Here is an 18,014-nt window from a genome sequence, read left to right as displayed (position 1 = left end):
GTGGCTGATGTCGGTGAGGTGAGGTGAAATGGGGTTTAACGTCGGGTCCAAGATTATTGCATTTATATAGCGACGTGAATGCATGTGTCCTTGTGTGTGGCTGCTTGTACTAGTCCGGACTGATGCCGATTTATAGTGCTAGCTCACTGAGATACCATGCCGCAGTTTAACATGAACACCCCACTCAGACACAGTATACTGACTCCGAGCCGACCAGTCCTTGTTTTAGCCCCTTAATGCCGAGCGCCAGACAGGATAACAAGTAACATCTTTTAACGTCTTTTGGTATGACGCGGCCGGGGATCGAACCCCGGACCTTCCGCTCTCCGGGCGGATGCTCTACCACTAGACCACGGAGGCGTTCCGTGGCTGGTGGAATCATGTTGTCAGAGAAACCTTTGACGACGACCAGTGGGTTCAAAACTACCGTTTGGCGAAAAACACTTATAATGTTCTATTTGAAGAACTTCGTCCAACTTTGTCCAACCAAGCAATGCGTGTACGTGTACGTGACTTGGACCATAGAGCGGCACACTCTGTCTACTGGCTGGTCTCGTGTCCCTTGACACTATCTGCATAGCAAGCTTTTTCGTTTTCCACGCCGTACATAGTTACAGCTATATGGCGGAGTCTAGATAACACAATCCAGTGAGCATTGATCTACGCAACTGGGATATGATGACATGCATGAACAAAAGTCAGCGAACCTGATCACCCAATCCCGTTAGTCGCCTCTTACGACAAGCATGGATTGCTGAAGAACATGTTTAACCCTGAATATAGTAAGTAAAAGTAATAATGGGCAATCATAGTGTGCAGTGCCTCTGTTGTTTTAATGTGTATAGATACTTCCTAGTAAAAGTCTACATGTGAATGTTGGTAGAAGAGAGGCTACACGCGGCGAATTGACAGCCCCAGCACATTTGAGACCCGTGAAGATCCGGGGTAGAATAGGTCTTCATCAACCCCTGCTTGTCGTAAAGGCGACTAACGGGATCGGGTCGTCAGACTCGCTGACTTGGTTGATGCATGTCATCGATCCCAATTGCGTGGATCGATGTTCATGACATTAATCACTGGATTGTCTTGTCCAGACTCGATTATTTACAGACCGCCGTCATATGGCTGGAATATTGATGAGTGCCGCGTTAAACAACAAACCAACCAACCAACCAACCAACCAACCCAGCACATTTGACACACGTTCCTTGATACCTGTTTCTTGGCCTGCTAGTTCAAATATTCCGATGTATACAAATTGTGCAAAAATTGGTAACCCTAATAACAAAGACACAATGACTAAGTTTCACACATTTGATTGTTATTTATAGTGGTAAACATCAAGGAACTGAATCACCCTGTGATTTCCTCCCAGATCAAGCTGCGAGTCCGAAATACTGTTAAAGACCGCGTGGAACTAAACGCACTCACTCACTGTAACACTTTGCACACACATGGAATGTCAGCACAAACGTCTACATGAGTGAACGCATTGTCATACGTGTATTTCTTAAAGCATGTAGACACGAAATAAACTGTCGGTAAAAGAAAGTATACACTCAACGCCAACATGAAACAAACAAAACATGTTTATTCGATGGCGATGTATTTGATACAGGTCACTTTGTCGTGATTTGGATGTTAAGTTTGCAGTGTTTCGTCGATTGTTTTCAGCCTTGTAGGTTTTGATAACGTTTGCTATCCAGATTTCAAATTAATGTTTCTTTTGTCCGGCAGTTTGTGTGTGTTGTCATGAAGATACAACAGCTCTCAAACTGTTTCATTTTCTGTCCGTACTCATATTGGTTAAAACCTTAAAATCTTTGTTGAACAGAATCGTTTTTCAATTGATGTCCACAGGGAGAAGACAAACTCTTAACCACCAAGTCACTTTGTGATGACTTCAACACATATATCAATTCCGGCTGGTCAGTTAAACAGTAAAACAAGTGTACAGTGTTACACGCATCATCGTTAGTGCAAAGGTAAAGCAATCCCGGATATTCCCCAGGGAGCTGAGAATGCAACTTGAATGACATCGGTTATGGATTAGTATGTGACATGCTTTGAGCTTTGGCGCTGTCACGCCCCTTTGTGGCCTGGAGTATTGTGCTTTATGAATGACATATCATCTTCATTATCAGCATCCTCATCATCACGATCATCATCACTATTATCATCATCATCATCATAATACTAATAATCATCATCATCACGATGATGATGATCATCATTTACATCATTATCATCATCGTCATCACAATGATCATCATTATCATTAATAATTGTTATCTCATATCATTCACTGCATTCAGGTATTCAAATGCTGAAGCTTGACTTCGTGGAACCGTCTTGTTCATCTCCCATACGAATAACGTCATAAAAGGTTCGCTGGTCTTGAGATCATTAGAGGCAAGTATAGGTACCGATTAAGCCTCTGAAACTATTGAATTGGCACGGGCTGATTGGCAGTGGACTTTTTAAGTCCTTCAAACACCAGTTTATCTGCTAGCTACATCATAAAAATCAATCCAATTACGTTAATTCCACAGATAGAGGGCACGCTTGTTGGTGTGGTATGTTCCGAATCAGGGATCTATTATGAAAACACAATGAGACAGCCTGTAGCAACAAGTCAAGAGGGAGCAGCACAGAGATACCGTTACCACAGGTAGCTATAGTGACGCAGAGAGTTCCTTTACCATCCAGAAAAAAACCGTTTCGTGACATGTATTTTCTATTTCACATGAAGTCCTCTCCAGCGACAACTTCCACAGCAATCAACATCGCCGTGAGAGATCTGCTGACAACGTGTGGCATGTAACGGTATCCCAGTGGACACAGACTACTGGTCAGGTCCTGAAGACTCAGCAGGTGATTCTGAAGCACCTCCTCTCCTTCGTGGGGGTATCATGATGACGACATCCATGTCTTCATCTCCATCAGTGACGTCTTCATCTCCATCAGTACAGTCTTCACCTCCATCAGCAAAGTCCTCACTCTCCGGAAGCTTCCCCCCACGTCCAAGTATACGTACCTTGAACAACGCCAAATGTGCATTCAATAAGAATTCATTATATCCATTCCACAAAGTGTGCACAACAGGCTTTTCGTTTATAACTCAACAACTGCAAAACATGTTGGCGTCAATTTGTATAAATAAATAAGTTAACAATAATAACTTCACAGACTGCTAATTTAATTATCACATACAAGTGGGAGACAATAATATGAGTCAGTGAGTGAGTGAGTATGGTTTTACGCCACTTTTAGCAATATTCCAGCAATATCACGGCGGGGAACACCAGAAATGGGCTTCACAAATTTTACCCATGTCGGGAATCGAACCCGGGTTCTCGGCGTGACGAGCGAACGCTTTAACCACTCGGCTACCCGACCGCTCCGACAACAATATGAAGTTAGGCGTAATAATGCAGCACAAGCCCCGCCCATTTAAATGTCAGCCAATCAGGAAGCAGTAGTTCGTTAGAGGGCGTAGCCTAATCCTTTTTGGTTTATTGAGAGATGCTTGGTTAGCCAATGAAATGCCACGGAATCACATGCAATTTATTTCTTTTGATTTAGCTATGGAAATATTACATAATTGAAAACTAGGAATATTTCAGAAAATACTTAGATTTGACTTCAACATTAAAAACAGGTGGGCACACTGACGGGTATTTTTTCGTTCATACTTCCATAAAGGCAAAAGCTGAAGTCAATTCTTATAAATATATACCTTAACAATAATTAAAATTACAGACTACATTTTTAATCATTAACACACAAAAACTGAACACAACAATACGAAATAATTAACACAGCTCAATAATGCAACACAAGCCCCGCCCATTGTATTTTGAGCTAATAAAAAAACAGTGGTCTGCTTGTGGGCGTGGTCTAATTCTTTTTCGATTTATGGAAACACAAAAGCATACTTAGTGCTTGGCTAGCCAATCAAACTGCCATGGTATCACATGCAGTGATTGAGTAATTGAGTAATATTAATCAATTTTAGCTTTATGCTGCTTTGAACATTATTTGAGTTATATGCCATCATGAAGGACCGCATGCCAGAGTAATACATATTCATCTTCAGATTTGACGAGTGAGTGAGTATGATTTTACGCCGCTTTTAGCAATATTCCATGCAATATTTACATGCAAAAGATTAAGTCATCCTTGCATGACATAATTACAATTATCGAATTGTCGAATGTATGTACCCGTACCCATACCATACCCATATTTGTACGCCCAAGTTATATTTTAGATATTGTTAACAAAAAGGAACTCACAGGTATATTAGGTATATTCATACAGGCATACAAGGCATGGTTAATTTTTATTACTTGCTTTTAAGATTTGATTACAAACATACTCTCTTTTATACCACTAACGTTATGGGCCTATGCCCGGTTAACTAGTTTTAGTGAAATATATAAAAAGATTCAACGGGAATAAAAATTGACTGTCTCACACAGTTTTAATTATATTTCTCATTTGTGAAATTGGGGTAGGCGATCCGTTAACGAGGTTTTAAAAACACAAACGCCTCACCTTCTTATTGTGCTCCTCGGCCTTCCGCTGTGCGACATCTGGGTTGGTGTATGGGCTGTCTCTGGCTCTGTCCTCGGGGGACACTAGGAATATACCATAGGGTTGTTACCAACAGACCTTATTGGACGCAACCGACTGTTCACAAATATAATAATTAAATTTGCTATTTCAGAAATATTCAAATGTCGGTTATAAAATCACAATTTACCTGCTGGGATGGTGCGATTTTTAAAACAAACACCAGGTAGTGAAATAGTGACGAGTTAGGATAAGGGTCATTTTTGGCTTAATGGAAATGTCAAATTTGAAAGTTTCAAATTATTGGTATGAAATTATAGGTTAGTTAGTTGGTTGGTTGATTTGTTGTTTAAAGCCGCACTCAGCAATATTCCAGCTATATGGCGGCGGTCTGTAAATAATCAAGTCTGGACAAGACAATCCAGTGATTAATATCAAGAGCATCGATCCACGCAAGTGGGATCGATGCGAGCGTCAACCAAGTCAGCGAGCCTGACCACCCGATCCCGTTAGCCGCTTCTTACGACAAGCATAGTCGCCTTTTACGGCAAACATGGGTTATGAAGACCTGTTCTACCCCGGATCTTCACGGATCTGGAACTATAGGACAAGTGTAAGTAGCTGACAGTATTTGGTTCTTGTTTTGGACTCCTGGCATGACAAAGTACATAAAAATGTGAAATGTGTGGAAAAAACGCTGTAGGTGAAGAGGGCCTTTATCATACCTTGTCCTTGTGTAACGCCCCTGTAGTTTGAAACACGTTTCACTATCATTTCAGATGTGAAGCTCTTCTTCACCCGATAATTATATTCATAAAAAAACATTTTAAAACCTGCTGGGCTTACCAGTTTAAATCATCTTAAGTTTCACATTTTATACATATCTAATCCATAACACGTACACGCTTCATTGGTCAGGTGGACATGCGTCTGTGCGGAAAGCCGAAGGTCGGCGGTTCCATCCCCTGGCCTCGTCGTACCAAAAGACGTTTAAAGACGGTACAGTCTGGCGCTCGGCGCTAAGGGGATGAAACAAGGACACTGGCTCGGAGTCAGTGTTCTGTGTCTGAGTGGGGTATTCATGTTAATTTTCGGCATGGTATGTCAGTCGGCTAACACTATAATATCACCATCAGTCCTGACTAGTACACACACACATGTACGCACGCACACACGCACGCATGCACGCACGTCCACGCGCTGTACGTCAGTTATATCACGGCGTTTCAGACTGATGGGGTAGCCTGAAGTGATGCAGGTCTCAGACGCTTACCCCTTTGGTGAAACTCACGAGCACGGGTATGGTAATGACAAACCAGGAAGCATAATACCTGGGATTCGAACCAGCGACCGTCCGTTTTCGGCACGCCTAAGGGGTGCAATTTTACAGATAATTATTAAGGATCACATGATTATACATAAATGCATTTTCCCGGGGCAAGAGAGTCCACTAACCTTTTTATATCAGTCTTTTTTTTCCACGCTTGCCACATCAAGCCAACTTTGCTGTGCTAAATATGATTGGACTATCGCACATATCGATAGTCCAATCTGAGAAGGTTTCACAAAGTCATCATCCACATATTCGTATAAAAGTGATTTACCGCTGTAGGTCTTTGTTGACACGAATATGTTGCCTGTGTTTTTGTGTCAGTGATGAAATCGCGAATGTTTTCGTTTTCTGATCGACTAGGTCGTCGCCTATCGCAGTCGCCATCTCTGTGAAGCCATACGAGACAAGAACAACGATCTGATTAGATATCGCGTTTTCATTACAAGGGGTACAACTCGCAATCTACGCGAGCAGATTAGCCTAGCGGTTAATGCGGTGGCTAGTCATTCACTGGTAAGAAAACCTAAATTTTCGTGTCACGCTCCATGATCCCGCTGGGATATTGATACACGCGGTGCACAACCCTGCTCACTCAGTCACTCACTCACTCACCCACCCACCCACCCACCCACCCACTCACTACATGAGTCCGAACGTAAAACCCAAACACTGGTGCTTCTCCAGGATGCTGAACAACAACAATTACCAATAATGCCGCCTTTGAACCAGGTATGGGATAAAATGGTTGGCCATGAACATCTCTCCCTGGGGTTCTTGATCAGCATCATCTGTAGGAGGTCCTTCAAGTCCGGCGGCATGTTGTTGGTCCAGGGGACGGAGGAGTTGAGGATCTTCATCCCCAGAGTGACTATATTGTTGGAGAAGAAGGGCGGGTCGCCGACCAACAGCTCAAAAATGATGCAACCCAGTGCCCTGCAATAAAAGTATGACACATAAAAAACTTAATGAAAAACTAACGAATTGATCAAGGATTTCATTCCAACAATTTCGGATCGACATAAGCATGGAATTACTTTGTCAAACTTTCACCATATTACCCTCTGCTGGAGATGATTAACGCCACACTTAGTTATGTTCCGGCTATATTACGGCGACCTGTAAATAACCGAATCTGACAATCTGACAATCTGACAATCCAGGGACTGATATCACAGCAAAAACGGTATAATATAAAATTGAATCTGTGTAGTTTAACAATATGTAATGAATTTCATTTCTTACTAGTATGTCCATCACTAATTGATCAAAGAAAAGCCTTTTTACCAAAATATCTTTGTACAAATGCCTGAGTTGAAAACATTATGTATCTAATGCAAAGTGATAATGCCCCCATGGTAGCTGACATCTGAAACTATATTAAAAAGTGTGTGTTTGTTTTGACTTGTATATATTATGTGTGTGTATATGATGTAATGATGCATGTTCACTGTGCCACTGGGTGTTCTGTTCTGTCGTGGTACGATGACATACAATAAACCAAGGCACTGTCTGATCACCGATTCATAAGACGCCTCTTGTGACAAGTATAGGGCCGGTCGGGTAGCCGAGTGGTTAAAGCGTTCGCTCGTCACGCCGAAGACACGGGTTCAATTCCCGACAAGGGTACAATGTGTGAAGCCCATTTCTGGTGTCCCCCGCCGTGATATTGCTAAAAGCGGCGTAAAACCATACTCATTCACTAACTATGACAAGTATAGGTTGCTGGGAGCCCACTCTAACATGTAATCATAATTACATTGAAACAAATATTCAAAATATATATTGATACAGACAGCATACCAACTATCCCAGTTAATATTATCCAAAGCAATCTACAAAATCATTTAGAAACATTCTTGGATACAAATTCGACTGTTGGAAATTTGAATTATCCGTTCTCAACATAAGGCAGGTTTGAAATGAACGCTAATACCGCGTTCTGTACAATTTCGACAAGAAACCAAAGTTTCCAGGGTAACATAATTAACAGAGTAATACTTATAAGATATAGATATAATAAATAGACGAATGAACTAAATATTTTGTTATTGATACATAAATACTTGATAGATATATTGAATATGAATAAATTAAATATTTTGTTATTAATACATAAATACTGAATAGATATATTAAATATGTGAATGAACTAAATATTGTGTTATCAATACATAAATACTTAATAGATTTACTTAATAGATGTATTAAATATGTGAATAAACTAAACATTTTGTTATTAATACATAAATACTGAATAGATATATTAAATATGTGAATGAACTAAATATTGTGTTATTAATACATAAATAGTAATACATATATTAAATATATGAACAACTATATATTTTGTTATCAATACATAAATACTAAATAGATTTACTTAATAGATGTATTAAATATGTGAATAAACTAAATATTTTGTTATTAATACATAAACACTTAATAGATATATTAAATATGTGAATGAACTAAGAATTTGTTATCTATGAACAGAGACCCACGGCCGATGTAACAACCTGTCAAAAACAGTCAAGTGAAAAATGACAAAAACCGGGACATGATATGTGCCGTACCAGATATCCACTTTTTCCGTGTATGAGACAAAAGACTCCGTTGCTATTTCTGGGGCCATGTACACAGGAGTTCTCTGCAATAAGCACAAAACACATTTAAAATGATTCTCATCATCGTGGGGGTAAGGAGGCGACGTAGGACTTCGTATTTTATACGTAGGACTAACTATCTTCTACGTAGGAATTACTATCTCCTACGTAGGAATTACCGTCTCCTACGTAGGACTTAGTATGGACTAGAATAACTAGCTCCTATGTAGGACTTAGTATCTCCTACGTAGAACTTACTATCTCTTACGTAGGACTTAGTATGGCCTAGAATCAGTATCTCCTACGTAGGACTTACTATCTCTTACGTAGGACTTAGTATCTCCTACGTAGGACTTAGTATCTCCTACGTAGAACTTACTATCTCTTACGTAGGACTTAGTATGGCCTAGAATCAGTATCTCCTACGTAGGACTTACTATCTCTTACGTAGGACTTACTATCTCCTACGTAGGACTTAGTATCTCCTACGTAGAACTTACTATCTCTTACGTAGGACTTAGTATGGCCTAGAATCAGTATCTCCTACGTAAGGGATACTAAGTCCTACGAAGAAGATACTAAGTCCTACGGAGGAGATAATAAGTCCTACGTAGGAGGTACGCTTCCGTATGAGGGTAATATGAAACATATAATCTTCCGATTGTTATATATAATAATGTTGTAATAACTGATACATGTTTATAATAAACAAGAACATTGACATCGCACGAAGTAGGAAACGAGTTTTCACATTTACCATTACGACAGCTCGGATCGCTACGCAAGCCGACACACGTCATACTTCAATATGCTACAAGTGCGTCAATGTATATTCTGTTCTATGTTCTATGTGAATCACAGAATGATTGTTAATGTCGAGCGAGGGACATTCGATCACGGGTTTGTAATCAAACACTTTTTTCCAATGTATGCAAAAACGCTGAGTTCAATATTAAAGTGTCCTAATGGTACGAAACAATGCTTCTGTATTTATTCGTGTTGGGGAATTCCTAGGGGCTTTCCCAGAACTTGGCAAGTAGTCCGTCAGTATTTACGTCATTGAAGAAATAACGTCTCGTGAAAAACGTATGCACGTCAAGATACGTCAGTCAAGATACGTCATGTTTCGCTGTCATGTGACCGGTGTCTCGTCCAATGATATAGCCGTATATCGTGTAAAAGTCCCATTAAAATAGTATGCGATGATAGCAGTTTTACTCTCACCTTTATGGTAGTTGCATAGTAAGTCTCCCCCATGGCACGTGCGAAGCCGAAGTCGCACAGTTTGACGGTGCCGTCATCCATGAGGAGGACGTTCTCGGGCTTCAGGTCTCGGTGTAGGATTCTGTTGGCGTGAAGGTAGAAGACGGCCGAGGATAGCTGACATGCAATCTCATGCACCTACATTGAAAGAGGCAGTCAGTTTGGTTTTCCTCAGTATTTCAGGGGGCGGTGGGTTAGCCTAGTGGTTAAAGCGTTCGCTCGTCACGCCGAATACCCGGGTTCGATTCCTTACATGGGTACTATGTGGGAAGACGTACATTTCTGGTGTCCCCCGCTGTGATATTGCTGGAATAGTGCTAAAAGCGGCGTAAAACCATATTCTATCACTCGGTATTTATGTTTTATAAGAGTATGCCATCGTGAGAAGGCCATGAGGTAGACTAGTGGTTAAACTGTTGGACTGTCACGCCGAAAACCCGGGTTCGATTCCCCAAATGGGTACAATGTGTGAAGCAAATTTCTGGTGTCCCCCGCCGTGATATGACTGACATATTGGTAAAAGCGGCGTACAAGCCCACTTAATACTAGTAAATGAGGCAAGTCGTGGACGATTATCAATTTGCACGGGGGTGGTACAAACAGACCAAGGGCCATATATTGGCGAGAGTCTGGGATTCGAACCCCCAACACGGCGAAAGGGCACAACTCATAACTGTGATTTGTCCTGTGAAGGACAATGTATGACAAGGGCCATTTCTGGGATATAAGGTCTTCATACACGTAATTGAAGAAATGAACAAAACATTAAAACATGAGTGCTATAAGATGTGTAAATATAAATCTGGATTAGACTTTGTTCATCTCAACACCTGCACCTTTTGGACTTCTGACAACACTAAAATTATTGGTAATGTTCAAGGCTAATTATGGTAGTTTTTCGGAAGCGTTTTCCTTTTATTTGGACATGAGAAAGTCTTTGTTTTTGTCCGAAGGAGGAAGTGAGTGAGTCTGGTTTTACGCCGCTTTTAGCAGCGGACAACAGAAATGGGCTTCACTCATTGCGGAGAATCGAACCCGGGTTTTCGGCGTGACGAGCGAACGCTTTAACCACTAGGCTACCCCACCGGAAGAAAAAGACCATTTATTATTTACAGTGATAATAACCTCAAGTACGTGAGTGACCGATGCTTGCCGAAACAGGCGACTATTCTTGTTGTAAGAGGCGACTAACGGGATTATTTACAGACCGCCGTCATATAGCTGGAATATTGCTGAGTGCGGAGTTAAACAACAACAAAGAAGAATATAGTATGCTGCAACATTCTAGTCAGGATAACATTCTTTCGTACTTTTTAATGACGACATTCTTTAGCTTTAAAGGCAGATGTCGCCGAGATCAGGAAATCATTATAGCAAAATCGTCCCCAGAAACATTCTGGGGAGTGGTGGAGACATATGACAATTCAGAGATTTCAACTTACAGTCCGCTTGCAGCAATATCGTACCGATGAAATGCAAAATAGATATAAACCTACAAGCAATTATCAGTCAAATTATTATTTCACTTGACAGTAACAGTGACAGTGACAGTGACAATGCATATATTTCAGAATAAAAGTTTTGAGACTACCCCTGTGTTCCGCGATGCCTTTCAGCGGGTATGTTTCTTGCGCAGACCCCCTTGTAACAACAGACATTGAAACACCAACAATTACATGATAGTTTGTTAAACAACCTTTTCTCTGCTTCATGACAATGTCAGAAATTATGTTGACGAGTTGGTTACGGACAAATAAATAACGTTCATGCCATTTAAGACGAATTGATGCTTTCGCACTTATGTCACATTGTCTGAAGCTGCACTACAATGTAAGTATTTGGAGGGACCTGGGGTCATATGCCGTCAAAAGTTATCTCCCTTTTTTAAGCAGCATGGATGCATATGGCACATGTTACAAGACACACAATCTCATTAAAATCAGTTCTAAGTTATCGCTGCCGCTAAACAAAGATCTGAGGACATCCCATTACGGGTCACGTCAGAACGACCTTTCGCAAACTTTGACCGACAACTGAAATGACTAACAAGATGTCGACATCAACAAATTAGAAAGCCGCTTTCTCGAGCTTTACGGCAGTCGTTTCAACCCGGCGGTTTTTCAGACTTCGCTTGAAAAATATATTGACACAGTCCTCGATTAAATTTTGAAACGAACGTTCCGGAATGTCTAACATATGGTTGAGATTGCATGGCAAGGCGTCCTCCGTTTAAATGATTCTTCCACTGAAGCGAGAGATAGACGATATTTTTTATGAATTCAATCGTACGGGCCGTAACTGTCGTTCGGAATACCCCGTGTTAACGTTTTCGAGGTTGCATGATTAGAGTGAGTGAGTGAGTCAGACGTTTACCACTTCGGTGAAACCCACGAGCACGGGTTTGGTGCTGACAAACCTAGAAACATAATCGGGGCGAATCGGGATTCGAACCCACAATCATAGGTTTCTGGTGTGAACAAGGGACGCAACTCTGCACAGCGAATCGCGGCGCCTTAGACGACTGGGCCACCCGTGTCCCCTGCATGATTAGAAAACACATTCCGACTGTCACTTTCATGATCTGGTAAGCGATGCTTTGATTGTTTGGATGAAAGGTCGTTCGGACGTGATCCGTAATGGGATGTCATCAGATCTTTTTTTAGCGATAGCGAGAACTGAGATCTGATTTTGATGAGATTGCAAGACACAGAACATGCCAGCCTAGTTCACAAGTGTAGAGCAAGCGCAGCCAACCCAGGGAACCAGGCTGCAAGATATGCTGGTCTGAATTCGTCGCCAATTCGTGCTGAGCATTTTGAACCCTCGATGCTGATTGGCTGATAAAGCGACCAGTAGGGTGTTCTCGGTGAGTAAAAGATTATTATCATTTAGATTGCTCCTTATATATCCAGTATTTCTTCGACAACAGTGATATATTCTATACTTATACTTTAATCACAATACTAAATGGTAGTTTTTACAAATTTACTGTACCCTTTTTTCTGGAAAGCACCCAGCAGCGACGAGTGTTTTGTACAGTTCTTTAGAAGCACACTCCGTGGCCACGACCAGCTGAAGAAAACAACACACACACAGAGTCATCTCATTGTGTATGTATATTGCGTGTGACGAACTTCCTAACTTTATATTAAACATCGTGTTGGGTATATGTCTGAATTTATCTTATTCTGATCTATGACTTTATACATACATGTATATGCTTATATAGCATAAATGACATACTGTTCAAAGCGGCCGTAAAATAACTCGATTTTCGAGAATTACAGCAACAAAGCGATGTTTTTTTTAACTCATTAAACTTTTGTTTTGCATGCTTTCGTTTTGATATTCATATTTTTCTTCAGAATGTGTATTTGTGGACAACATAGCGTGTATTTGAGGACAACATGGCGTGTATTTGTGGACAATATGGCGTGTACTTGAGGACAACATGGCGTGTACTTGAGGACAACATGGCGTGTACTTGAGGACAGCATGGCGTGTATTTGTGGACAACATGGCGTGTATTTGTGGACAACATGTCGTGTACTTGAGGACAACATGGCGTGTACTTGTGGACAACATGACGTGTACCTGTTGACAACATAGCGTGTATTTGAGGTCTAACATGATGTGTATTTGTGGACAACATGGCGTGTACTTGAGGACAACATGGCGTGTACTTTTTGACAACATGGCGTGTATTTGAGGACAACATGACGTGTACTTGAGGACAACATGACGTGTACTTGAGGACATGACGTGTACTTGAGGACAACATGACGTGTATACGTACGTATCCTGGAATCTCATAGGAGTCGAGCAGCTTGATGATGTTGGGGTGGTTGACCTTCTGCATGATGAGGATCTCATTCCGCACGTCATTCATCTCCTTCTTGGACCTGAAGGAGGAGATGTACTTCAGAGCGCAAATCTGTAACACAAGACTCCAGTTGGTGGCTTTGTTGTTTACAGACCGCCTCCGTGGTCTAGTGGATAGAGCGTCTGCCCAAAGAGCGGAAGATGAGTGGTTCGATCCCTCGCCGAGTCACACCAAAAGACATTAATAGAAAGTACTAGTTGGTACCCTGATTGGCCAGGTTTTCGGACGAACTGGGTCGGTCATGTTATGAATGGGGACATCACGAGCATCGATCCACGATATTGGGAAACGATGACATGCATCAACCAAGTCAGCGAGCTTTGCCTCCCGATCCCGTTAGTCGCCTTTTACGACAAGCCTAGTCGCCTTTTACGGCAAGCATGGGTTGCTGAAGACCTATTCTAACCCGGATCTTCTCGGGTGCCCAAGAATTGAAGCACGGAAATCCAAAACATTAAATACGGAATAAACCTAAAAGCGTATGTGGTCCAGACACATGTTTAACTGGAAGGAAGGTCGGTGGTTACAAAAAGAAGTTAAAAGGTTGTTGTGACCCTGCCTGATTCTCGGCATTAAAGGGCTAAAACAAGGACTGGTCGGCTCGGAGTCTGTATACTGTGTCTGACTGGGGTATCCATGTCAAACTGCAGCATGGTTTCTCAGTGGACTAGCACCATAAAACCGACATTAGTCCTGGCTAGCAACAGCAACCACACACACACAACGAACATACACGTCGCTATATAAGTGCAATAATCTTGAACGCGACGTTAACCCCATTTCACACCACCATTTACTAAACCACTGTCTAAGAGGCGGCAAACGGGCTGGAGCCTCAGGCCGATTTGGTTGATGCGTGTCATCAAATCCCAACTGCGTAGATCGATGCTCATGATCTCAATCACAGAATTGTCCGGCCCAGATTCGATTATTTACAGACCACCGTCGTGTAACTAGAACAATTCTGAGTGCGGCGTTACACTCCACCCCCCAACCACACCCCCACACCCCCCCCCCCCCAAAAAAAATACAAACCAAAAAAAACCCCCCAAAAAACAAAAAACAACAACAAAAAACAAAACAAAACAACAACAAACTAACAAAAACAACAACAAAAACTAAACAAAAACAAACACCAAACATTACCTCCCCTGATCCACCCCTCTTCCTCCCCTTGTACACATCACCATAGGCGCCACTCCCTATCAGCTCCAGCGTCTCGTACCGGTCGTCCTGCATCTTGGCTGCACCGTCCTGGGGAGAAAACACACACCATCCATCTTACTGCCATATTTCAATGGGAAACGAAAAAAATACACCTGAAAAAAGGAAAGCACCACCCTTTCCTCACTTTAAAATACCCATGTATCTTAAATTGAATATATACCTACAAATGAACTTGGTCACATCTTGGGAAGACCCGTGAAAATCCGGGGTAGAATACATCTTCAGCAACCCATGCGTGCCTTAAGAGGCGAGGCTCGCTGACTTGGTTGATGCATGTCATCGTACGTATCCTAATTGCGTGGATCGATGATCATGGTGTCGATCACTGCATTGTCTGGTCCAGGCTCGATTATTTACAGACAGCCGTCATATAGCTGGAATAATGCTGAGTGTGGCGTTCAACAACAAACAAACAAACGAAACATCTTGAGAAATGGCTAAAACAGCAGCGACTTACTGTTCTTCAGGTCATATATGATGTAACGAAGCGAGGAAGGGGTTGAAAGGGCAGTCAAAACACTATCACCACGAAATAGTTAAAACATGTCATTTCAAGATTTCGGTTTCTGTAATTCAGTATTTATGATATGTTGATGACTATGTTTTCATCTTGTACATTTTGTTGTTTAACGCCGCGTTCAACTATATTACAACCATATAACGGATGTCTTTAAATAATCGAGTGTTGGTCAGATAATCGATCTCATACGTGGGATAGCCTTGTGGTCAAAGCGTTCGTGTATTACACCGAAGGCACGGGTTCGATTCCCCACATTGGTACAATGTGAGAAGCCCATTTCTGGTGTCCCCCGCCGTGATATTGCTGGAATATTGCTACAAGTGGCATAAAAGACAATTCACTCACTCATACGTCACTATATATTATAACATCGATCTATTGTTTCTTTAAATAAGACATACTAAACTGTACTAGTAAAAATGAATGGATGAATTCAACAGGAACGCATACGCTATATATTTCACTCTGCAACTCTATCCAATTAGTAGGGGCGATCGGATAGCCGAGTGGTTAAAGCGGTCGCTCGTCACGCCGACGATCCGGGTTCGATTCCCGACATGGGTACAATGTGTGAAGCCCATTTCTGGTGTCCCCCGCCGTGATATTGCTGGAATATTGCTACAAGTGGCATAAAAGACAATTCACTCACTCATACGTCACTATATATTATAACATCGATCTATTGTTTCTTTATATAAGACCTACCAAACTGTACTAGTAAAAAGGAATGGATGATTTCAACAGGAATGCATACGCTATATATTTCACTCTGCAACTCTATCTAATTAGTAGGGGCGGTCGGATAGCCGAGTGGTTAAAGCGTTCGCTCGTCACGCCGACGACCCGGGTTCGATTCCCGACATGGGTACAATGTGTGAAGTCCATTTCAGGTGTCCCCCGCCGTGATATTGCTGGAATATTGCTAAAAGCGGCGTAAAAAACATACTCACTCACTCATAACATTTTGGCCATGTTTAAGATGCTCACTTTTGTTGGTTATTACCAGCCTAACCCGTTTCGACGATTATGCGAAAATTACATCAACGCCATGATCTCTTGGGGAATGTATCGGTACAAACTGCAGTGTTATCACTGTTGCTAAAAGCGGCGTAACACCAGATTCACTCACTCACTCATCAGTTCACTGATCTCCAATATTTTTATTTATTTTACTAGGAGACCCATATGAAAAGTCGAACAGCGTATATTGATGTGATCCACGCCACTGCCAACACACGAACTTTTGATTTTGGTCAAATCATCAAACGCTGTCTCCGTCATTTACCTTACAAATACTACGTGATATTAACAATTACATTTTGACGTGAAACGTTTCTAAAAACATGTAAGAATTCTATTTATATCCATTTATATGACAGGGAAAACGCAATTCGCATGAACTATTTATATCTACAACACATTGTGACGGTCGTTTTCTTCAGCAATGATCCTTCCCGTGAATTCAACACTTCAGTACTTACGGTTTCACCTCTAGTAGAGGTCTAGATCAACTGGATAAAGGGTATTTTACTTATCCACAGCGCAGATACCAGTCTTTAACGCGCGTAATAAAAACGATTAGGGATATTATCAACACCTGAGGGGTATTAGCGAGTCTTATCGTGTACACAGTTTTGACATAGAGAATATAAGTGTTTCACACACGTACTCTTAATTCTAAGGTTAGAAGAGGGAACAAACAACATATTAGTCATATATTGTTCGTTAATAACTGATCACGTCTTAATATTTGTTACAGGAAACAAGTATAATCAGTGATTAAGTCTAACTGGAAATTTCAGTGATTATGTCTAATAACCGATTCACTCGGTGATTATGTCTAATTACTGAAATACCATTTTATGAAATAAAAGATTGAACTGTTTAGGCTTATTTCTGTGATTTTTTCGTAAGGTATCTGGTTACAGGAGGTTGTATTTACTTTGATAGCTAATCTAATTTCAAAACTAGCACACATTATAAAAACAAGGCAGGGATAGGCTTTCAGTAAACAAGTATAAACTCCCTTGGTTCATTTCAGTGATTATGTCTAATTACTGAAGATTTCAGTAATTAGACATACATGTAACCACCGAGTGAATCAGTTATTAGACATAATCACTGAAATTTTCAGTCATTAGACTTAATCACTGATTATACTTGTTTCCTGTAACATATATACTTTTGATCGCTTTGTGAAACATGAACAGGATATTTAGAAGATCGTATATATATTTAGATAAAGTAAAAAGGTTTGTCACAATGACGGATGACTGTATGCGTATTTAGGTCTTACCGTTTCAATGGAACACAGTTGTCCTCTGTAGTATAACGCGAGAATGTGTTACTATAAGTAGTCCTCGGCGGATATGCACTGTATCTCCTCGCGTTTGTATTCCCACTGTTCAATGTATTCATGAAATATTATCTCACTGCCGCGTCTAGTCGCTATTCTTGGGCCTGACACGTACATAAAGTTTGACTGTACAGGGGCCCCGTGAAGATCCGGGTTAGAATAGACCTTCAGCAACCCATGCTTGCGAAGAGGCGACTGTGCTTGTCTCGAGAGGCGACTAACGGGATCGGTTGGCCAGGCTCGCTGACTTG

The 18,014-nt window shown here is 41.3% G+C and overlaps 1 protein-coding gene across 1 annotated transcript in view; it reads right to left on the bottom strand.

The window, feature by feature from the left end:
• Positions 1–1,571: 1,571 nt before the first annotated feature.
• The window catches only part of LOC139454868 (serine/threonine-protein kinase 36-like), a 19,065-nt gene continuing 2,622 nt past the window's right edge, over positions 1,572–18,014 (bottom strand). The window contains exons 3-10 of the mRNA XM_071236485.1: positions 14,807–14,914; positions 13,574–13,711; positions 12,772–12,849; positions 9,739–9,915; positions 8,485–8,558; positions 6,618–6,844; positions 4,561–4,643; positions 1,572–3,037 (exon numbers count right to left, since the gene is read on the bottom strand). Coding sequence (XP_071092586.1) covers positions 2,846–3,037; positions 4,561–4,643; positions 6,618–6,844; positions 8,485–8,558; positions 9,739–9,915; positions 12,772–12,849; positions 13,574–13,711; positions 14,807–14,914 — 1,077 coding nt within the window. The 3' untranslated portion in view covers positions 1,572–2,845. The remainder of the gene's footprint in view (positions 3,038–4,560; positions 4,644–6,617; positions 6,845–8,484; positions 8,559–9,738; positions 9,916–12,771; positions 12,850–13,573; positions 13,712–14,806; positions 14,915–18,014) is intronic.

The sequence above is a fragment of the Haliotis cracherodii genome, unplaced genomic scaffold, assembly GCF_022045235.1.
Source record: "Haliotis cracherodii isolate W230 unplaced genomic scaffold, xgHalCrac1.p SCAF_11, whole genome shotgun sequence".
Classification (NCBI taxonomy): domain Eukaryota; kingdom Metazoa; phylum Mollusca; class Gastropoda; order Lepetellida; family Haliotidae; genus Haliotis; species Haliotis cracherodii.
This window is presented reverse-complemented; position numbering and strand designations above follow the sequence as displayed.